The sequence below is a fragment of the Heterocephalus glaber genome, unplaced genomic scaffold (genome assembly GCF_053883595.1).
Source record: "Heterocephalus glaber isolate CG9 unplaced genomic scaffold, H.glaber_assembly_v1.0 deba00001472, whole genome shotgun sequence".
Taxonomy (NCBI): Eukaryota; Metazoa; Chordata; class Mammalia; order Rodentia; family Bathyergidae; genus Heterocephalus; species Heterocephalus glaber.
The window spans coordinates 12683263-12701625 of record NW_028258315.1 but is presented as its reverse complement, the minus strand read 5'-3'; the positions used below and the strand labels follow the sequence as shown (position 1 = coordinate 12701625).

The 18363-nt window shown below is 50.1% G+C and overlaps 2 protein-coding genes across 6 annotated transcripts in view; one reads left to right on the top strand and one right to left on the bottom strand.

Moving 5' to 3' along the window:
• Positions 1 to 17761, top strand: part of Gfod1 (Gfo/Idh/MocA-like oxidoreductase domain containing 1) — a 110064-nt gene extending 92303 nt beyond the window's left edge. For all 3 annotated transcript variants that reach the window (XM_004847680.3, XM_087181173.1, XM_004847681.4), the window contains exon 2: positions 11662 to 17761. In XM_004847680.3, coding sequence (XP_004847737.1) covers positions 11662 to 12581 — 920 coding nt within the window. In that variant the 3' untranslated portion in view covers positions 12582 to 17761. The remainder of the gene's footprint in view (positions 1 to 11661) is intronic.
• Positions 1 to 18363, bottom strand: part of LOC147826196 (uncharacterized) — a 94755-nt gene that overhangs the window by 18822 nt on the left and 57570 nt on the right. For 2 of the 3 annotated variants that reach the window (XM_087181176.1, XM_087181174.1), the window contains exon 3: positions 7992 to 8063. In XM_087181176.1, the coding sequence (XP_087037302.1) occupies positions 7992 to 8063 (72 nt within the window). Of the gene's footprint in view, positions 1 to 846; positions 5196 to 7991; positions 8064 to 18363 lie in introns of those variants that run through there. The other variant, XM_087181175.1, reaches the window with a different exon arrangement.

Below are 18363 nucleotides of genomic sequence, written 5' to 3'. Positions count from 1 at the left end.
GTTATCCGCATAATGTGCAGTCAAGAACTCGTAAATTAGGGCCAGGGATTTAGCTCAGTGGTTTCGCCGCCTGCTGTGCAAGAGCAAGGACCCAAGTTTGATCTTCGGTACCAAAAAAATTTAAAAAAAAAGAACTGGTAAACTAGATAATGAAGGCTGTTGCTGGCAGAATATGGCAGACTGTTTCACAATAAATGTGGGATTTTTTTAATAAGTAGGAGGAGTATACTTTAAGATAGTGATTAAAAGTATAGGAAATTCACAAAACAGTACTGTACATGACAGCCTGTGCTGTTTACATGTGAGTGCAGCAGGCTTGTTTACAACAGCATCACACAAATGTGCAGTGTGTTATGCTTGGATGTCACCAGGTGACAGACTCCTTGGCCCCTTTATAATGTTACAGGACCACTGTTGTATACGCTGCTCATTGCTAAGGGAAATGCCACGAGGCAGTGCACACTTGTGTACTGCCACTGTGAGTCTGCAGTGGGTGCCTGGGAGCACAGGTTGCTGAGGTGTTCAGGCTGGGATCATGCTTCTGAAGTATGCAAGACAGTAATGGAAAATACAGGCTCGGGTGGAAACCTGTGTACCCCTCCCATTTCTTCCTTATGGGCTCTTAATAAATCTTCGTGGGATTGATTGAATGGTTGTAGGAAAATTCATAATTATGTCTTAATTCCTTTGCAGTCATGTTTTCATCACCTCTCGGATTGCATTTGACATTGCGGTGTACTGTAGTCCAGATGAATCCAGATACATGGAGCCAGATTTTTGAGGGTTTGAAGCCCGGCTCCGCCCCTTAGTAGGCTGTGGATTTGGGTGTGGCCCGATGAGAGCCTGGCTTCATGGTGGGAACCACAGGAGCCCTGCAGGTTACTGGGTGATTCAGCAAGACAGCCCGTGTTGTGCACTGGGGCTGGCGCTTCGTGGTAGCCAGTGCATTGATTAGTGTGTGTGACTTGATACTGTTTTTGCTCCAGGGTGGGCGTGGCGACACCAGTGTGGTTGATGTGACCAGCCTTGCTTGGGAGGAGTTGGTGATGAGGGGAGGGTGGGTGAGGGACGCACCCTCTGCTGGGGAACAGAGCAAACCCAGCCTGGGCCTCCGCCCTTGCTCTCCGTACCTGGCACACCTTTAAGGGCATCTCCTGTGTCCAAGACTCTGGGCATCTATCTCCCCACATGCTTGGCCCGAGTATTGTGCAGGTGACACGAGTGACTGGGCAGGAGCCCAGCCAGCCTTGTTTCAGCATTGTGCCCCTGCAGAACCAACCCTCTGTATCCCAGGAGCCAGCGAGGCTCCGTCCACCTGGAAATGTGCTCAGATGTAGAGAGAACCACAACAGACCTGCTGGGGACTCCGCTTCTAGGGCCTGGAAACTTTCTGTGCCTCTTCTCACAGTATTATGTGAAAAAGAAAGTATTAAAATTTAATTCCTAAGCGCATTTCCTGTCTGCTTTGAACCAGGTTGCTGGGGCCAACAAAGACCCAGGTGTGCTTGGTATTCTGGGAGCTCCTGCCAAGCAGGTTCCACCTGAAAAACACTCTGCCTTGTTTGCAAATTGTTGCAAAAGTAAACAGAGTTCCTGGACTCACCCTAGCCAGGGTCTCGTACAGCCAGGGGGACTGGTCTCCCCAGTGAGCAGTTGTTCAGCCTTTGAGTTTTGCAGCCCTGGAAGCTGCTGTCAGCTGAGTCATCTGGTCCTAGGTGGACAGTTAAAGGGATTGTGCTTAGGAGAAGAGGATGCAGGAGGGAAGAGTCAGCTGGGTTTGGGGCTGCAGAGGGAAGCCCGGATCTTGGCTTGGAGGTCAGGTGCTTTGTGAACACCCCTTCTACCCTGTTCTTGCCTGGTTTTTGAAGTTCTAAGTTTCGGAGCTCTGTTGACAGGATGTAATTATTTTCCAAGGATCCTGGGCAGGAGGAAGGTCTCTCAAGACATCAGCTGTGCTCAAAGGTTGGGTTTTGTGATTTGGCAACAGAGGTTTCAGTTTCAACTGAGTTTTAATTATTTCCCAGGAACAGCTAATAAATAAGGTGCTTGGCAAAATACTCGGGCAGCCTTTGCCCTAGTTTGCCCAGCCTTGCCCCTCTGGCCAGCAGACACTGATAATGCCAGTGGAAGTCTCTGCAGGGCTGTGTGTGGCACAGGGTGGACTTGACATTGGCTATCGCGCTCCTACCAGTCCCCCACTGCAATGCCCATCTGGGCATGGCCAGGGTCCTCAGCTCTGCACTTGCTTCTGCTTCGTGACAGCAGCTAGGATCCAGGCCAGGGTGCCTGGCAGAGGGACATTGCAGGTTCGTCTTGTAGTTTCATTTGCTGCATCTGAGCACTGACCTTGTACTTGTCAGAGGCTTTTTCCTCGAAGCGTACTTTCCTGTGTACACTGCTCACTTCATAGCACTGGCATCTTTGGAAGCTGGTTCCGAAGATCTCAGCTCCATGACACAGACAGCTGTGAACAAATGCTGCAGGCCTAGTTCCCACTTGGATTTCCACTCCGTGCCTTTTCTGTCCTGCACTCACCTCCCTGCCCCCAGCTTGTTTTGAATTCTTGCCGCTCTAAGAGCCGAGCTGTGCCATGTTTATGGGCCCCAGCCTGGGCTTCAGGAGATGTTTATGAGCACTTCTCATGCGTCAGCCCGGTGCCTCTGTTACTCCATCCTTCCTTTGAAAGCAGGTGTTATTATTTCAGTTTTATAGATCTGGGAGCTGAGCTTCCTTGGGATTGAAGGGCTTGGGTCACAGAGTTCACAAATGCTGGAGTCAGAACTTCAGGCCTCCTCCCAGCCCCCGTTTCCCTTCTCTGTCCAATTAATCACACCAGATCTGGGCTGCCTCATTAATAACCCTCAGTGGTTCCTTTGTACCCAAATCAATCTTTGTAGACAGGGGTCTGGAAAGCTTGGAAACGTTCGGTACTTGAGAAGTATTTTAATTATCAACAGCAGAATCTATCTGGCTGATCTTAGCAGAAGGCAGGTTTTGGAATGATATTAGCTCATCACGGATCTGGAGAGCAGGCTTGAAAACAAGAGGTGCCAGGAAGGCCTTGGTCCGGATTGAACCAGGGCCCCCACCCGGCATGGGTGGACTTGGGGTGCAAACCCAGGTGTGTGCCTGTGCCTCCTGCAGAGGCTGCTGGGAAAACAAGCTGCTGGCTTGGCTTCCACAGGGGCAGAAGCTGCGCTGCCTACCAAGGCTGTCCCAGGACCGTCAGAACCTGGACGGCCTCCCCAAATGACAATGTCCCATTCCCCAAACCTACAGATTCCCTGTCAGTTACCTGTCCATCACCCACCCACCGCTCCCCAAGCTTGTGACGGGCTTGGTCCACAAGCTAGCAGATGACATAGGTCAAGGTGCTCTGGGAACTTGAGTGTTTATAATCATCACCTGGCGAGGTGGAGTGCTGGGGCTGGGTGGCGTGGGGCTGTGGAGGGTTTATTGCTGTCCTTTGGCCAGGGCTTGTTTGGGTTGAAGATTGTAAAGCAAACAGTGTCCTCACAACTGATGCCCTTTCCTCCCCTCTGGCTGAAGAATGAAAATTCCTTGTTTCCATTTCAGGATGCAGGGGCATTGGGTTGTGTGCTGTCTTAGCCAGGTTTTGGCCACTCTGAGCTACTTTTATACCCCCAAGCACTTGTGTCCCTGGGGTGTCCAAGGGGGCGTCCCATCGCCCCCGTGGTTTTCCTGGGGTACCCTGCTTTCAAGGCAGGGAAGCTTGTGGCACGCACACTGCCACACAGCTCCTTTGCAAAGATGGCAGGAGCCCTAGGAAGCTTCCTGTGTTTGCTGTGGGGACCCTGTCACCACCATGGCCAGTTTCCCCAGCCCCTCGCCTTCCTGATAGTTTTTCACTTGCTCTGGCCAGGTTCTGGTGGGAATGTGGAACAAGTAAACCACTGTCCTCAAGGAGACAAGCGTCCTGTCCTCTGTGCTGGCCCTTCTTGCTCCCCAGTTCTTCTGCCTTCAAGAACTAGACTCTGCCCTCCCTCTGGGACCAATTTCAGTCACTTCTCCATCCAAGCGTGGGGCCCTGGGGGACCCCCGAGGGCTTAGGACTATTGATCTTTCCGGTGGCGCTGAGGCTCGGTCATTTAATCCTGCTCATGTCCTCCTGTATGCAGCCATTCTTTGGGTGGAAAACGGGGGACCCAGGCCTTGGGGATCACAGTACTGTGTGTATCCTGGACCTGCCACATGTCCTTAACCTTGGGCAATCACAATCCCAAGCCTCAGTTTCCCCATTCTGTATCAGTGGGGTCAGTGGCGCTGGCATGGTGCTGACATGAGAAGCTCCAAGGCCCACTGGTTTCATGACCATTTTAGCTCCTCTTCTTCCTTCCTGGTGCTTTTTCATGCCCTCCCTGTACCTGTACTTGTTACTGCTGGCTCTGGAGAGCCGGAGTTCGGGACACCGTCTCCTTGGTAACAAGTAGACTAATTATAGGCTTTAAAACCCCAGAGTACCTCATGGAGTCCTTTTGGTGGGTTAAAAACTACTGAAAGAGCTAGAGACAAAGGGAAGTTTGAAAAGAAATGCAGATGTGTGTCTGAGGTGCTTGGGCTTGGGGATACTGCGGACTCCTCTCTGGGGTGAGGGTTCTCAAGCTCACGGGCAGGTGGTGCAAATTAGCTGGAGTCGCTGGCGCCCTTTGTCCCCTGGATCAGTTCTGTGGCAAGGAGGCCATCTGGGTGGGCATCAGAGAGTCAAAGCCACTCAGCTAAGGCAGCAAGTGCTTTTCAGAGTGAACAGAGAGGAAGTGAGAGCAATGTCAAAGGAGAGAGGGGTGTGGTCCGGCTTGGAGATGCGGGCACAGCCACCTGCCGCAGGTGGCCAGGTGGTGGAGAGACAGGGATCTCGGCCACACTACCCCAAGGAACCATGCGTGCGTGGGCAGCGATCTTGAGGAAACCGGAAGCAGATTCTTCCCCAGAGTAGCTCTGTGAGGCCACTACTCAGGGACCCAGCTGTGCCCTCCTGGATTCCTGACCTCGAGCACTGAAACAGAGCTGCGTGCTTTGCTTCACGCTGCTGGGTGCAGTAGTTCATCAGGGCAGCACCGAAGACTGGTACTACGGTGCAGAGGGCGCTGGTAGGGACTACAGTTCCGGAGGTGCCCGTGCCACCTATGGCAGGCGCTCTGCAGCAGCCGCTGATGGTCGTCATATCGTGCAGGAGGCTTGTGGGGAGAAACCTGGTGTTTGTGGATATTTCTGATTTTTTAAAGAGAGGCCAAAAACTTAGGCTGTGTAAGATGTTGGTTTTTCAAAACCATTTCTGCTGGGTAGATCTACCCGAGACTCCTTCAGGAAAGCATAAGCGCTTTGGCGTGGAGAGTTCCTACGTGTGCATGCCTGTGTGGGTGATGCTTGGTTTGGAGTCTGTGGTCTTCCATACCATACACACAGGGAAGACTGTCTTCAAAGTGGTGACTCAGTAATTAGGTACCAGGGTTTTCTTGGGGATTATGTGGGGGCTTTGGGAGATGACATGAGACTTCCACCTTTTGGATGCGTGATGGGGATTCACTCCATCCTAGGCTGCCATCTTGACCAATGCAGTACCTCATCCACCCCTACAATTTCCCTTTCTTTTATGGAGCTCAGTCTCTTGGTTCACTCTAGTGGGCCAGTGGTTCTGCATTCTGCCTTTTGCCCGCTCCACACCAGAAGGTGCCTACTTGTATGGGGAACAGTTGGCTTAGGTGGCTCTGGTGATGTCCCTGGGGTCCAGCCAGTGCTCTCTGGGCCTGTCCTGTCCAGGTGTGGAATGGTAGTCTAGGCTGCTCACCACAGTAGTGACCACTGCGGGACAGTGGGAGTCACTGGTTATCTGGGACCAACATAGCAAGACTCACCTCAGCGTGCTGGGGTTCAGTTATGGCTGCTCTCCTGTCCCCATTCCCGCCCTGTCCAGACCACTGTAGTCACTGCATCCAAGCCTAGGCCTCTGTGCACCCATCCCCCCACCCCCCACCCCGCCCCCAGTCTGCATGTGCCACCTACAGGCAGAAAAGGGCTGCCAGCCCTGCCTACCTGGGGACCTGGCCACCGCTCGTTAGGGCTCTGGCTCCTCCATTCTACCTGCTCTCACCAGCCCTCCATCTCCCCTGGCCTGGAAGAAGCAAGCTTTGCTTTTCTTTCCTCGGGGATGCCCACACGAGTGACTTCCACTATCCTGTCTCCATTCTCAGCGTTAGCATCATCTGGATCCTGTAGTGATGCTGACTGTGGGGAAATGGAAATTGGGTTGCACCTCAGGGGCCAAGGTGTGAGAGACTTGATCACTAGAGGATACTAATGCTCAGGAAGCAACTGAGGAAACTGAGAGCCCGAAGAGGGCTCAGCTCACAGGCCGGCGTCATGGGAAAGGTCCATGAGGAGCGGGTGGCAGGGAGGGCCTGAAGGCCATCAGACGTACACAGCACTGGTACGTTTTCAGCCCACTGTCAGGTCCTATCACTGTCAGCTGCCTAACTTCCTTTCTTTGGTTGTGACCCTCTTTCCATGACAAAGGAGCTGAATATGGGTCACCCTGACCCATTTCTGTCTAAATTCAAAATTAGGGTGGCTTAAGTTGCTCTGGGGCTTCACTCTAAACTGCAGTTCTTCTTAGTCTTTTTGGAATCATAGATTCTTTTAAGAATCTAGGGGCCGCAGTGCAAGGACCCAAGTTCGATCCCCAGTACCAAAAACAAATAAATAAATATATAAATGGATTCTGATTTAAAAAAATAAATAATAATCTAGGGGCCGGGGATTTAGCTCAGTGGTGCTGCTGCTTGCCTTGCAAGCGCAAGGTCCTGAGTTTGATCCCTGGTACCAAAAATAAAAAAGAATCTAATGAGCCTGTCTCTCAAAACTGCATATCAGGATCTACATACAATTTTTGTGAACAGGCTAGTTTTAGTGATTTCTTAGTCCCAGATCAAATGCCCTTATTTTGACTGTTTTCTAAATGGCACATGGTCTGAAGGACAGTTTGAACATATGAATGATAAATGGCCAGACTCCTGTTCATGCTTCAGAACCCAGCTGAAATGTCACCTCTCCAGCTTTCTTCCGTGCCCAAATCAGTTGGACAGCCCCCCACTTCACGCAGTCATCGTTTACCACTCTCTTAGATCTGCATCCTCTAATCATTTCCTGGTTAATTCTCTCTACATAAGCTTCTATTCATCTTTCTTATTCAGTGGTCCTGGAACCTAGCGATGGTGAAAGACAAGGTCTAAACAAAGCTAATGCATTCTTTGCATGAAATGCAGAGGAAGTGGGAGAAAAGAGGAAGAAGCCCTCTCTGATGGGATTTGCAGGGGCCCTGGCAGGCCGCCTCTAGGAACAGCATGCATGTGGCTGTTCCAGCCAGATGATAAGTGGCTGTCAACACAAGAGGAATGATGGGGAGGAACTGAAAGTAGCAGGGGCCTCAGAGATCCCCACCACGATTAGATAAGGAGTGGTGCAGCTGGAAATGGGCGGCTGGCAGGCAGGGAGGCTGTGGCGCTCCGGGAAGATGCTAGCATGGGCTCAGGGACCAGCAGGCGACCGGGTCACCGGAGGCAGCAGGCACGCAGAGCCTGTCTTCCCATGGAGGTGTCGCTGGGACGCTCCCTCCCTAGCAGGAGGGAGGGGACATTCACATCAAGGATCAGCCCTCGAGAGTGCTCTGGACTCTCCTGAGGGTAGAGAGGTCTGAAGCAGGACTCAGCCTCACCTTGGAGGCCCTGAGCTCTGCCTGGAGGTGGCCGTAAGGTCTCCTGCTTGGAAGCCCTTCCTATAGCACCGACTCCCTGGAAGATCAGTTACAGAAAACACGCTCAGCAAGGCTTTCGAGGAAGCCAAGTTTCCCTTTCCCCTTGAGAGCCCAAGGGAGGGTGGTAAAGCTGCTTCTGAAATAATTTAATGTAAAAGCTCTGCCTTGCTGGTAGCACTTCCACCCTCGGGAGTTCCCATCCGTCTCACTGCTCCCAGCCTACCTCTGTGAGTAGATGGGCAGGTTTCCTCTCAGCCCACAGTGCTGTTCCCTGAAGTGCTCCCAAGGGCTTCTCCTGTTGAAAAATAAAGTTGGTTCAAGCCCAAAAGCTCTGTCCTTCTGTGAGGGAGCACAGAAAAGGGTCAGGAAGATGTCCCGATGAGTCCTCTGCCACCTACCCCTGTCCACACTGGACAGATGTGGTACCTTCCAAGATGCCCTCTTCTGTACATAGCCCCCTGGGGTGGAGGCAGGGCCCACGGTCCCTCACTGCTCCCCCCAGCCCCAAGGGTGCCTAGGAAGCCTGTCACCGAGAGCACCCCTTGGCTCAACACAACACACTTCTCCTCCAGCACTTTCCCCCCTGCCTTCTATTTTGCACTGGCTGTGGCTTTGGAGTGAAATAGGATCCATATGTTCTGAGTACCTGTGCTTCATTCTCCACAGCGTGATTTTCTGGAAGATTGCTCCAAGTCCCCAAGCTTCTGACCCTCTCTCTGCCTTAGGAGGTGGTGCCCGTGTTGCTCTAAGGCAGTGTAAACCCGAAGCCCAGAGTGTGCGTGTCTGGGGTGCTCTGGGGGTGACTATTGTTGTGGTAATGCTGGCCCCCAGCAGTGAGAAAGCAGACTCTCCCCTCGCTGTGCAAGGCGAGGCCAGGACTGTATTATTTACCTCTTGAAGAGGTTCTGAGCAGTTGGAACAGGAAGACTGCATTCATTGCCTGAGCCTCTGATGCTTACAAAGAAAGTTCAAGGTCAGGATGCTTGTGCCATGTTGGAGTCACAGGAACTAGGGACAGGCCCATGAAAGCGGGGACTTCTGACACGGGAGGGTCCCTTTGTCAACACCTAGTGCTGTCCTTCAGTGATCCTGTATCATTTGGTTCAAAAACAAGTATTTTTATTTTTCAGATCGTAATCTCGGGGCTGCAGATGTAGTTCAACGGTAGAACACTACTTAGCATGTATGAGGCCCTGAGTTCATTCAATCCCCAGCACCAAAAAGAAAAAGCAGTCGTCCTCCTGCTAATTAGTTAACCACTATAAACATGTTGAGGTAGTCCATTCTGGCATTTTTCTTTGTCTCTTTAGAGTTGAGATCCTAGTATGCCTATGAATAGAACCCTTTTCTTATAACATTACATCATGATCATCTTGCTTATCATTGAATGGTCTTTATAGGCACCATGTTCTGTAGCTGCACAATATTCTATTATATGGCCATACCCCAGTTTTCTTATCCTTATAATGTTGGGCATTTGCATTGTGCCTAGTTTGTTTCAATAATTTGTGCAGTGAGATGCATCTTTCCATTTTAGGTTATTTCTTTGCAGTAGCGCCCTAGATATTTCTTCTGATTTTGAGGATATTGTATGTTAAGGTTCTACCGGGGCCTGTGAACATGGATGTCACAAAAGATAGCAGAGATGGGGCCAGGTGGCAATATGTGGCGTGTTCCTGCCATATGCAAGACATAGTGCTCAGCACTGTGGACACTGGAGAAGCTTAAGTCCCAGGGTTTGTCCTTGAGGAACTGACTGGATACATGGAATCACAATATACACAAATATTCTAAAGAAAGAGATACCTGGACCTGGGAGAATCCAAGTGTGAATTTCAGGATGGAATACCTTTTAGTGTGGGGTTCATCTTGTGTTTTCTGGAGCTTTCATCAGAATCTACAGAGCTGCTAACAATTTCCCATTCGATGATTATTGGGGGTGGGGTTGTGGTAAGGAAGGTGCATTATTTTTCTCTACTTAGTTTTTATAATAGAAAAACAAACTTTTTTAAAAAGTGCCATCCATCTAACCAAGAGAGTACACTAAGGAGATGGCAGTCAGTGTCCTGATTTTGGGGATCTTGAGGCAGAGTATAGCAGAAGCCAGAGCTTTTACCCAGCAGGTGTGAGGCAGATCTTGGCAGAATCTGTCACCTGTCCCTGCAGGGACCCACCAAGCCGTTGACATGTAAATCTGTTCATGGCACCATGAGCCTGATGCCTACAAGATCAGTTCCTCACAATATGCTGTTTCCCAGGTGCGTGGGACTTTGAGTGACGCAAACCAACATTACCTCAGCCCTCTGTGAGAATCCCCATCCTCACCTGGTTGCTAGGAGTTGAAAGGGCTTTTGCCTGCACAGGCCTCGTCATGAAGAGGGACAGCCCCGCTCTGGCAGTGTGGAAAAGACAAGGAGATACGGCCAGTCTGGGGCTCTGGGGTCCCTCTCGGGCCAGAACTAGATGTGTACCTGGGAATCAAGGGGTATTGTTTGTGTTTCTTTTCTCCAGTTTTCCCTGATCACCTCAACTGTTTGGCTCTCTCCTGCAAGGGGAAAAATGGGTCACGCACCAGGCTGCAGTGGTCGGACATCTACAACTCAGGACTTCCACAGAGCCCTGTCCTGGCTCAGCTTGTTTGCAGAGTTCGTAGGTGTCTCATCACTCTGCTTCTCTCAGGGTCTCATCCATGAGCTGAGTGCCCAGGGCTCCTCTTGAGAGGTTATTAGGACTGGGCCACAAGGACCCGCACATGCCTGGACTCAGTACCTCGAGTACGTTTTACCGGGCTTCCTAACACATCCATATTTTTTGTGTTGCAGTTAGCTGTTTCTGCAGGTCCAGCAGAGTTTTTTTTTCCTCTTTCCCTGACTCTTGGCTTCTGCAGAACAAATCCCTTTCACAGTCCCTGTCACTCTCATTTCCTTTGATCCTTTGTTTGCTGCAGACCCAGGACCACTTAGTCTCCTGCAGGGCTCAGACAGGCATCTTGCAGCCTCTGTAATTTATACCCATTACGGGCATCACACAGGACTGATGCTTATTTGGCCCAAAGGCCACTGGCCAAAAGCAACAAACTCCACCCTGAGGCGGAGGAGCCAGGCACAGCCCACCCTCCATGTAATGAACCTGCCCGTTTATGGGAAGAGGAAAACATTAAGCAAACATCTGCAGCCACTGCCAGCCCTAATCTAGAATGTAAAAAAAACCAAGGCTCCAAGTACAACCCTGGGGGAGGGGAGAGTGCCGAAAGTTTAAACCTTCAAAGGGAATTGTTAAGAAATTCCTCCTCACATTTAATCAGACCCCCTGGGCTAGGAATTAAGCTCACAGATCCTGGTTTTATCTAGGTAGTGCTCCCCCATCCTAAAAATATTGAGAATATTTTAAATAATAATGCATTTTAAGCTGACATACTTTACATGTAAAATTATCTTATATACGTATAAAATTATATACAAAATATTTTAACAAAAGATATCGTGTACTTTCATAAAACCATCCTATTTTACGTATAAATTGCTTTATAAGCAAGACAGTTGTTTATAAAATGTTACGGATTTGTGGAAATATTAAAGCACTCGCTTATATCAGCAAATAGTTTAAAATATAGGCTATGTAAGTATATTAAACCTTCCTATTTAAGTCAATACCAATGATTTACTATTATAATTAATTCAACTTAAACATGGAGAGTAGTATTGTACTATGTATGATGTATTTTACATAAGGAAAGTTTCATTGCGTGAGTTTCCTAAGTGATAGTAAATAGCAATAAATGTGAATAAAAGCTTCAGCCTTAAACTAACCTAGGGGGCGGGGCCCGCGCTCCGGGGCCACAGCGCCCCCTGGCGCCCGCTCCGCGCGCTGATCCGCTGTCCTTGTCCCCGCAGGCATCGGCAAGAACGTCATCTGCGACCGCACGGCCACTCCGCTGGACGCCTTCCGCATGATGTCGGCGGCCCACTACTACCCCAAGCTCATGAGCATCATGGGCAACGTGCTGCGCTTCCTGCCGGCCTTCGTGCGCATGAAGCAGCTGATCGAGGAGGGCTACGTGGGGGAGCTGCTGGTGTGCGAGGTGCAGGTGCACGGCGGCAGCCTGCTGGGCAAGAAGTACAACTGGAGCTGCGACGACCTGATGGGCGGTGGCGGGCTGCACTCGGTGGGCACCTACATCATTGACCTGCTCACCTTCCTCACCGGCCAGAAGGCCGTCAAGGTGCACGGGCTGCTCAAGACCTTCGTCAAGCAGACGGACCACATCAAGGGCATCCGCCAGATCACCAGCGACGACTTCTGCACCTTCCAGATGGTGCTGGAGGGCGGCGTGTGCTGCACCGTGACCCTCAACTTCAACGTGCCTGGCGAGTTCAAGCAGGACGTGACTGTGGTGGGGGCGGCCGGGCGCCTGCTGGCCGTGGGCACTGACCTGTACGGGCAGCGCAACAGCGAGGCCGAGCAGGAGCTGCTGCTGCAGGACGCCTCGCCCGTGAGCAACTCGCTGCTGCCCGCCAAGGCCTTCAGCGACATCCCCGCGCCCTACCTGCGCGGCACCATGAAGATGATGCAGGCAGTGCGCCAGGCCTTCCAGGACCAGGACGACCGCCGCACGTGGGATGGGCGGCCGCTCACCATGGCCGCCACCTTCGACGACTGCCTGTACGCGCTCTGCGTGGTGGACACCATCAAGAGGTCCAGCCAGACCGGCGAGTGGCAGAACATCGCCATCATGACTGAGGAGCCCGAGCTGAGCCCCGCCTACCTGATCAGCGAGGCCATGCGCCGCAGCAGGATGTCTCTCTATTGTTAGCGCGGACCCGAGGGGGACCCGAGGGAAATGCATGGTGGGTGAGAATAAATGGCATCTCAGAAGGGGGACCCCGGCCTGGTGTTGGTGGACAGAGCACTACCGGGGGAGTATTCAGTGAGGCCTGCTATCCCTGCCTGGCCCCTGCTGGGTGTCTGGCTCAGGGAGAGGAGGTTGAGCAGCCCTGGCTGCCCGGCACTGTGAGAAGCAAGGAGGGCTTGCTTCCCGCCCTACCTCATCCACCCAGCACTGTGGCCTCTGACAAGGCATGTGTCAGATGGCGTGATCACATCTCTAATATGCCTCTAGGTCTCGGGAGAAAGTTAAATTCCAGGAAGCCGCTTTTGATTCTATGTACGGTGTCTGAAGGACAGATAGGTGGTAGCAAAGTACAGTTTCCTTAATTGGGAAGCAGAACCGTGGCTCTTTGGCCTTTCGTTCACCTGCCGCAGTAAGGGAGCGTGAAGAACAGCTAGCAGAGCACAGGTTCTTGCAGACTGAAAGGTGAGAACACCACAGTGGCACGGCAGGCAGAGAGTAAACTCCCTCTGAGCTCATCCGCAGCGGGATGACCACAAGGAGCTTCCCAGGCAGGGTGGGTGAGAAGCAGCAGCATTCCTTGTTCCCTGGCTCTCCAGGTAGCACTGGGACCCCCACCCTGCAAGGGCCCCCTCCAGGACTGCGGACAGCCGTGGGCCCCAGTGTCCCAGTATGAAGGGAAAACGAGCCTAGCCCCAGAGCTGCGCTGGGCATCACCACTCGTCTCTAGGAGTCGTACCCAGCTTTTCGGATGGAGAAGAGAAGCCTTCGCTTCCACTCAGAATTCCCTTCCCTTAAAGAGGAGAGGTTGTTTTCCTTTGCTGTGGCCGAGGCTCTCAGGATGTGGACACCTGAGACTTCTGAATAGGTATTAAGCAAAAGGATAGCAAAGAACATAGTTTTCAGGATTTCTAAATTGGAGGTGTAGGGAACTCAGAGGGGAAGAAGTATTTCTTCTACTTGCTCTCCTGTTGCTTTCTTCTTTTTCCCTCTACGGAGCTTTAGGAACAATGGTAGGCACAAGCCAGAAGGAACCCCCAGTCACGTGTAGGCACGAACCCACATGTTTGTAATACTTCCTGTCATCAAGGGGGACGGATACCATTTTTTACAATTCAGATCTGGTCTTGAATGCAAGACTAAGTCAAGTCCATTTTGAAACTGGGCGGTTACTCTTCTAACCTCTCAGTCCCCATGAGGCATTTGTCGAGGCGGGACCTGAGTGCTCCTCCTTGTATTCTGCACAACTTTTGTTCACAGGCTCACTGAAGCCATAGAGTAAGTAGTCTTTGGCATGCAGCGGTTTGGGCTCCTTTGCAGATAACCAGCAGGAGAAGCTGGAGTCCACCCCGCACCGGAGCAGGCAACACCTAAAGCAAACAGTTACAGCTTCCGCCCTCCTGCCTGGGGTCAATACAGTTCAAAGTCCCTGGCTTCTCACAGGCACACTGCGGATGTGTCCAAACACCAAAGGGAGGTCACTCATTTTCTAGGACAAAGGATTGCTCACTCTGTTTCCCCAGGCCTTACTGCAACGCTTGGCAGAGTCTGTGGCTCATCCTGCGCCCTAGTCGGTTGACACTTCATGGTCACCATTTCCAGTTTTGCAGTGATCAGGTCACTGGATGAAGGGAAAGTAGATGACTCCATGGGTCTCATTTTTCTAAGTCATTGATAGATATTCGTGGGGATTTGACATTATGTTTTGTACTTAACTGATACTTGAGAGATCCCAAAGGCCTCTGGGCTCTGATACATATTCAGGGTCTAAAACAAAAATTCTCATTTGAGGCTGGGAGATACAGAAAGACTATATTTTAAAAGAAGCATGAAAAAATTTTAGTAAGTGTACTCAAATTTTAGCTACCGAAGTGCATGTAGTAGGTAGATGTAGGAACAAGAGGAAGAATTAAGACGTAGGTAGTTCATTGTTTTAAAACTATGAGAATGACAGCAAATGGTTAAGAGATTTCCTTAGTGTTCCTTCTACTCTTGTCCTACCATGTGCAAAGCCTTGACTAGGAGCAGCAGTCTGAGGCTGAAATTGTAAGCATTCCCCAGTGTTCTGTATGACTGTTTCCAACCCGGAACCATTGGGGGTTTAGGTATCACCCCAACTTTGACCTTGGACTAAGTCCCACCAGTAATCCAGCCTCTTTTGCTTTCTCTAAAATGCTGCCTCCATCAAGCCCTTGAAACATATGCTAGTGTCCCTCTTGCCTATCTTGTTCCCATTATTATGCAGATGCTGCTCATTGCTTCTGCACAAGTCTGAGATTCCACATTCTCAGGATGTTGGTCCAGGTTCTTTTTGGGTATTCACAAGTACTTGGGAAGTCTCAGGCTTATTTGGAAAGTTTGGAGACTGTGACCACTGTCAGTTTCTCTAAGACTTCTCCCCTCCCTGGGAAAGTGGCACTGTGTATGCCTCCAGGGCACCTTAGCATACCTGGTTGCAAACGCTGCCATGATGGGTTATCTGGACTGTGCAGGAGCAATCTTGGCCAAGACTGGCCAACTCCAAGACTTAGCCTCTGTGTGTGCAGCATTCAAGGATATTAGCTCATGAAATCCATAAGATGACCCTAGAGTACTGGGGACTACCATTCTCTTTTGACATAGGAGAAAGTAACCTGCCCAAAGTCTCAGCTAGTGAGCAGAAGTGGGCTCACTTAATGCAAAACCTTACCTCTTTCAATCCAGTTTGGGCTTTGGCTGTTCTTGTCAGGTGGGAAGAGCGCTTCCTGTGCAGCCCTAGAGAGCCTGGGTCAGCTCTCCCACCCTGGGGCACCACGTGGTAAGAATGGACAGAGACCCCCCCCGCCCATACCCCCTCCTACTGAGCAGGACACCACATCTGAGCTTTTGCCAGAAGGTTAGTTCCTAAAACTGCAAGTACAAGTAGTCGACTCTTTGTTTCCCCTTCCAAAGTGAAAATATCAGCTTCTTTTCAAATGGATTTTCTGCATCAATTTTTGATTGTAGCTGACCAAGAAAACCTCAGAGTTGGGGATTTTTAAAGCATTGCAGTCTATTATAGGTGGCCATGGACTTTGAGGGGCCTGAGTGTGACTAACATAGGAAAACTTTTCTCAGCGAGTGGGGCTTTGAAGGTTCATTTGCTGTGACTTGGAGTTTAGCTGTGTATATGAACCCTTTCAGTCCTCCCTCTCTTCATCTTGTCTGGTAGCTGCAGCTATTGAATGTGACCTGTGTTTAAACTGGCTGATGAGCATAGGAGGAAAGTATCTGCTAATGGTATCCTGGGGAGGAGAAAATCCAGTTGCATGTAAAGGGATTTCAGAGTCAGTGCTTTCATTTTATACCCCAGAAAGAGAAAGTGATGGCCAAGATCACCCCACTTCTTTAGTGATAGGAAACTGGGCTTCTCAAACCGGCCCTACCATTCACCCTGCTGCGCACGGCACCCTTTGGAGCTTTCAGACGAGGTCAGGAGACAGAGAGGGAAGCAACTGGTCTGAGGTCTCCTGCTGGCCAGTTGGAGAAGTTGGAATTAGGCATCAGACCTGCACTGGACTGTATTTCCTGAGCTGTTGCAGAAATTCAGTTATGTCTTGAGTGTACTTACTGTTTAGAATTTTCCATTGTGACCATAATGTGAACCATTGTCTCTAACTTGTATTTTACTTGGAAAGGGTGAGGGCATGCATTCAGCTTTTCCCCTTTGGGAGACATCTATCTATCTATCTCTCTATCTATCATGCTCCTTCCCCATTGCTGGAAACACATGTAGGGTCTGTCCAGCTTTGGATTCTCACTCCACCCACTGCTTATTTTGTTTGGGCCATCAAAGCCCTGGAGTTCACAAGATGGAAGTCAGGACACTGGGGAGCTTATTGGAAAACAAAATCAGCTATGAGAACCCTGTATTTCAGTTCCATTTGGGGGAGAAGGAACGAGGGTAGGAAGGAAAAGTTGGACGTGTCTGCAGGATGGTTCCAGAGGGCTCCCTGGCCTGTCCCACCCTGTGTTAGAAGCAGAGGACTGTCCAGGTTGCCCCAGACTTCTCTCCTGTGCTTCTTTAAAAGTGACGGGTCCAGTGGGCCTGTTAGGGGCTGGCCATGAAGCCAGTGCTGTATCCGAGTAACCACAGGAAAGGAAGGTCATAGCCTGCTGGCCCTTTTTTCCTCCACGTTGTGGTCCCTATTTGCTGGAGCCCTCAAGAGGGCCACCGAGTTGGCTATCTCCTTCAGGTTCCGGAAGTGTTGCACTACTGCATGCCCTCAAATCTGTGCAGTCCTTTGGGTTCACACCAGCAGTAATGGCTTGAGGCATCACACGTCAGTCAGAGCCCAGCTGGCCGTGGAGTACACACTGGCCATGGAGTCGCCACGTCCCTACTGCTCCCCTTCCCGATGCGCTCTCTACTGTCCTTTGCAGCCACCACAAGGGCTAATTTACTAAAGAGCCCCATGGTTTCCCCTTGTAAACACAGTGACTTATTCGTTTTGCTGAGTGGAATCCCCTGTTAAGAAACAAAAGCTGTGACCTGACCCATTCCTTTATGCTGCCCTGTGCCTTGTCCAGGGGAGGGAAAAGTTTCTTGCCAGTATGGCTTTCTGTTTGCTGCCTGGTGCTTTTCATTTGTTTTGTGTGTATGTGGGTGTTTTTTTTTAAACCAAAATTGCATCAGTTTGGTTGTCTTTGTCAAGTATATATTTATTGTGTTTTACAAACATGAGTATATATGTATATCTATAACAAACATATATAAAAAGTCAAGGCATGTATACTAGATATTTTAAAGAGTTATTTATCAAGGGAAAAAGATGTGTGTTATAAAGTAAACAGAGTCTATATTTTATATATAATGTAGATAGCAAAAAATAGCTTATAAATTATAGAAGATTTTGGTTTTCCTTTTTATTATTAAAGAAAAAAAGGGGACAATGCAACTGTTAGTATTTTAAAGGCCAAACTACTGTGGGAGATGGCCTTCCTGTGTGTCCTCCAGCAGTTCGGTGTTTGCTGTCCCGGGCTCCTGACAGATGCTCTTGTCACCTGTGTGATGCTTGGGATCCCCTCACAAATGCACCAAATGAGGCCTCCAGCTGGTGTCCACAGTTCGCATCGGTGGGATAAAAGGATGCAAGTGGCAAATAAAGATTTAAAAGAAAATACAAGTCCAGTGGTTTCTCATTCCCTAGACCCAATGGCTCATAATTTAGGCCTGCCCAGTTTGAGGGCTGGGAAGCACAAAGGGGTGCATTTGAGGGGAGCGCATGCTGGACGAGGATGACCTATGTAAGACCTCTTGGGTGTGTGTGTGTGTGTGTGTGTGTACATGCTTGTGAGTAGATGTGTGGGTGTGAAAGGCTAATCCAAACAGGAAGATAGCATAGCTTTTAAATTGGGGGAGCAAATTTTAGAACCCTCCATTATTCCAGTACTATAACTAATCCCCCACACTGTGCTCTGAAAGGCCCTTCCTGACAGGTCCACTTAACTATTTACAAAGGCATCTTTGCTAACTTCTTTTTTGGCAGTTTAAGGGGACCCTACTTTGAAACCTTAGTGGCACAGGACTTCTCTCTCATGCATGGGTGGCCCCTTTTCTACCCCTGGCTGGGTCTTACAGAATGCATGTGAGTACATCTTTTGGGCCATGCTTTCTTTTTACTTACACAGTTCGAAACTAGAATAATACCACGGAACCTGAAATCTCAGTATTCATTTCTTCATGTACAATTCCCCTTATTGATGGACTCAAAGTACAGTCTGTGCA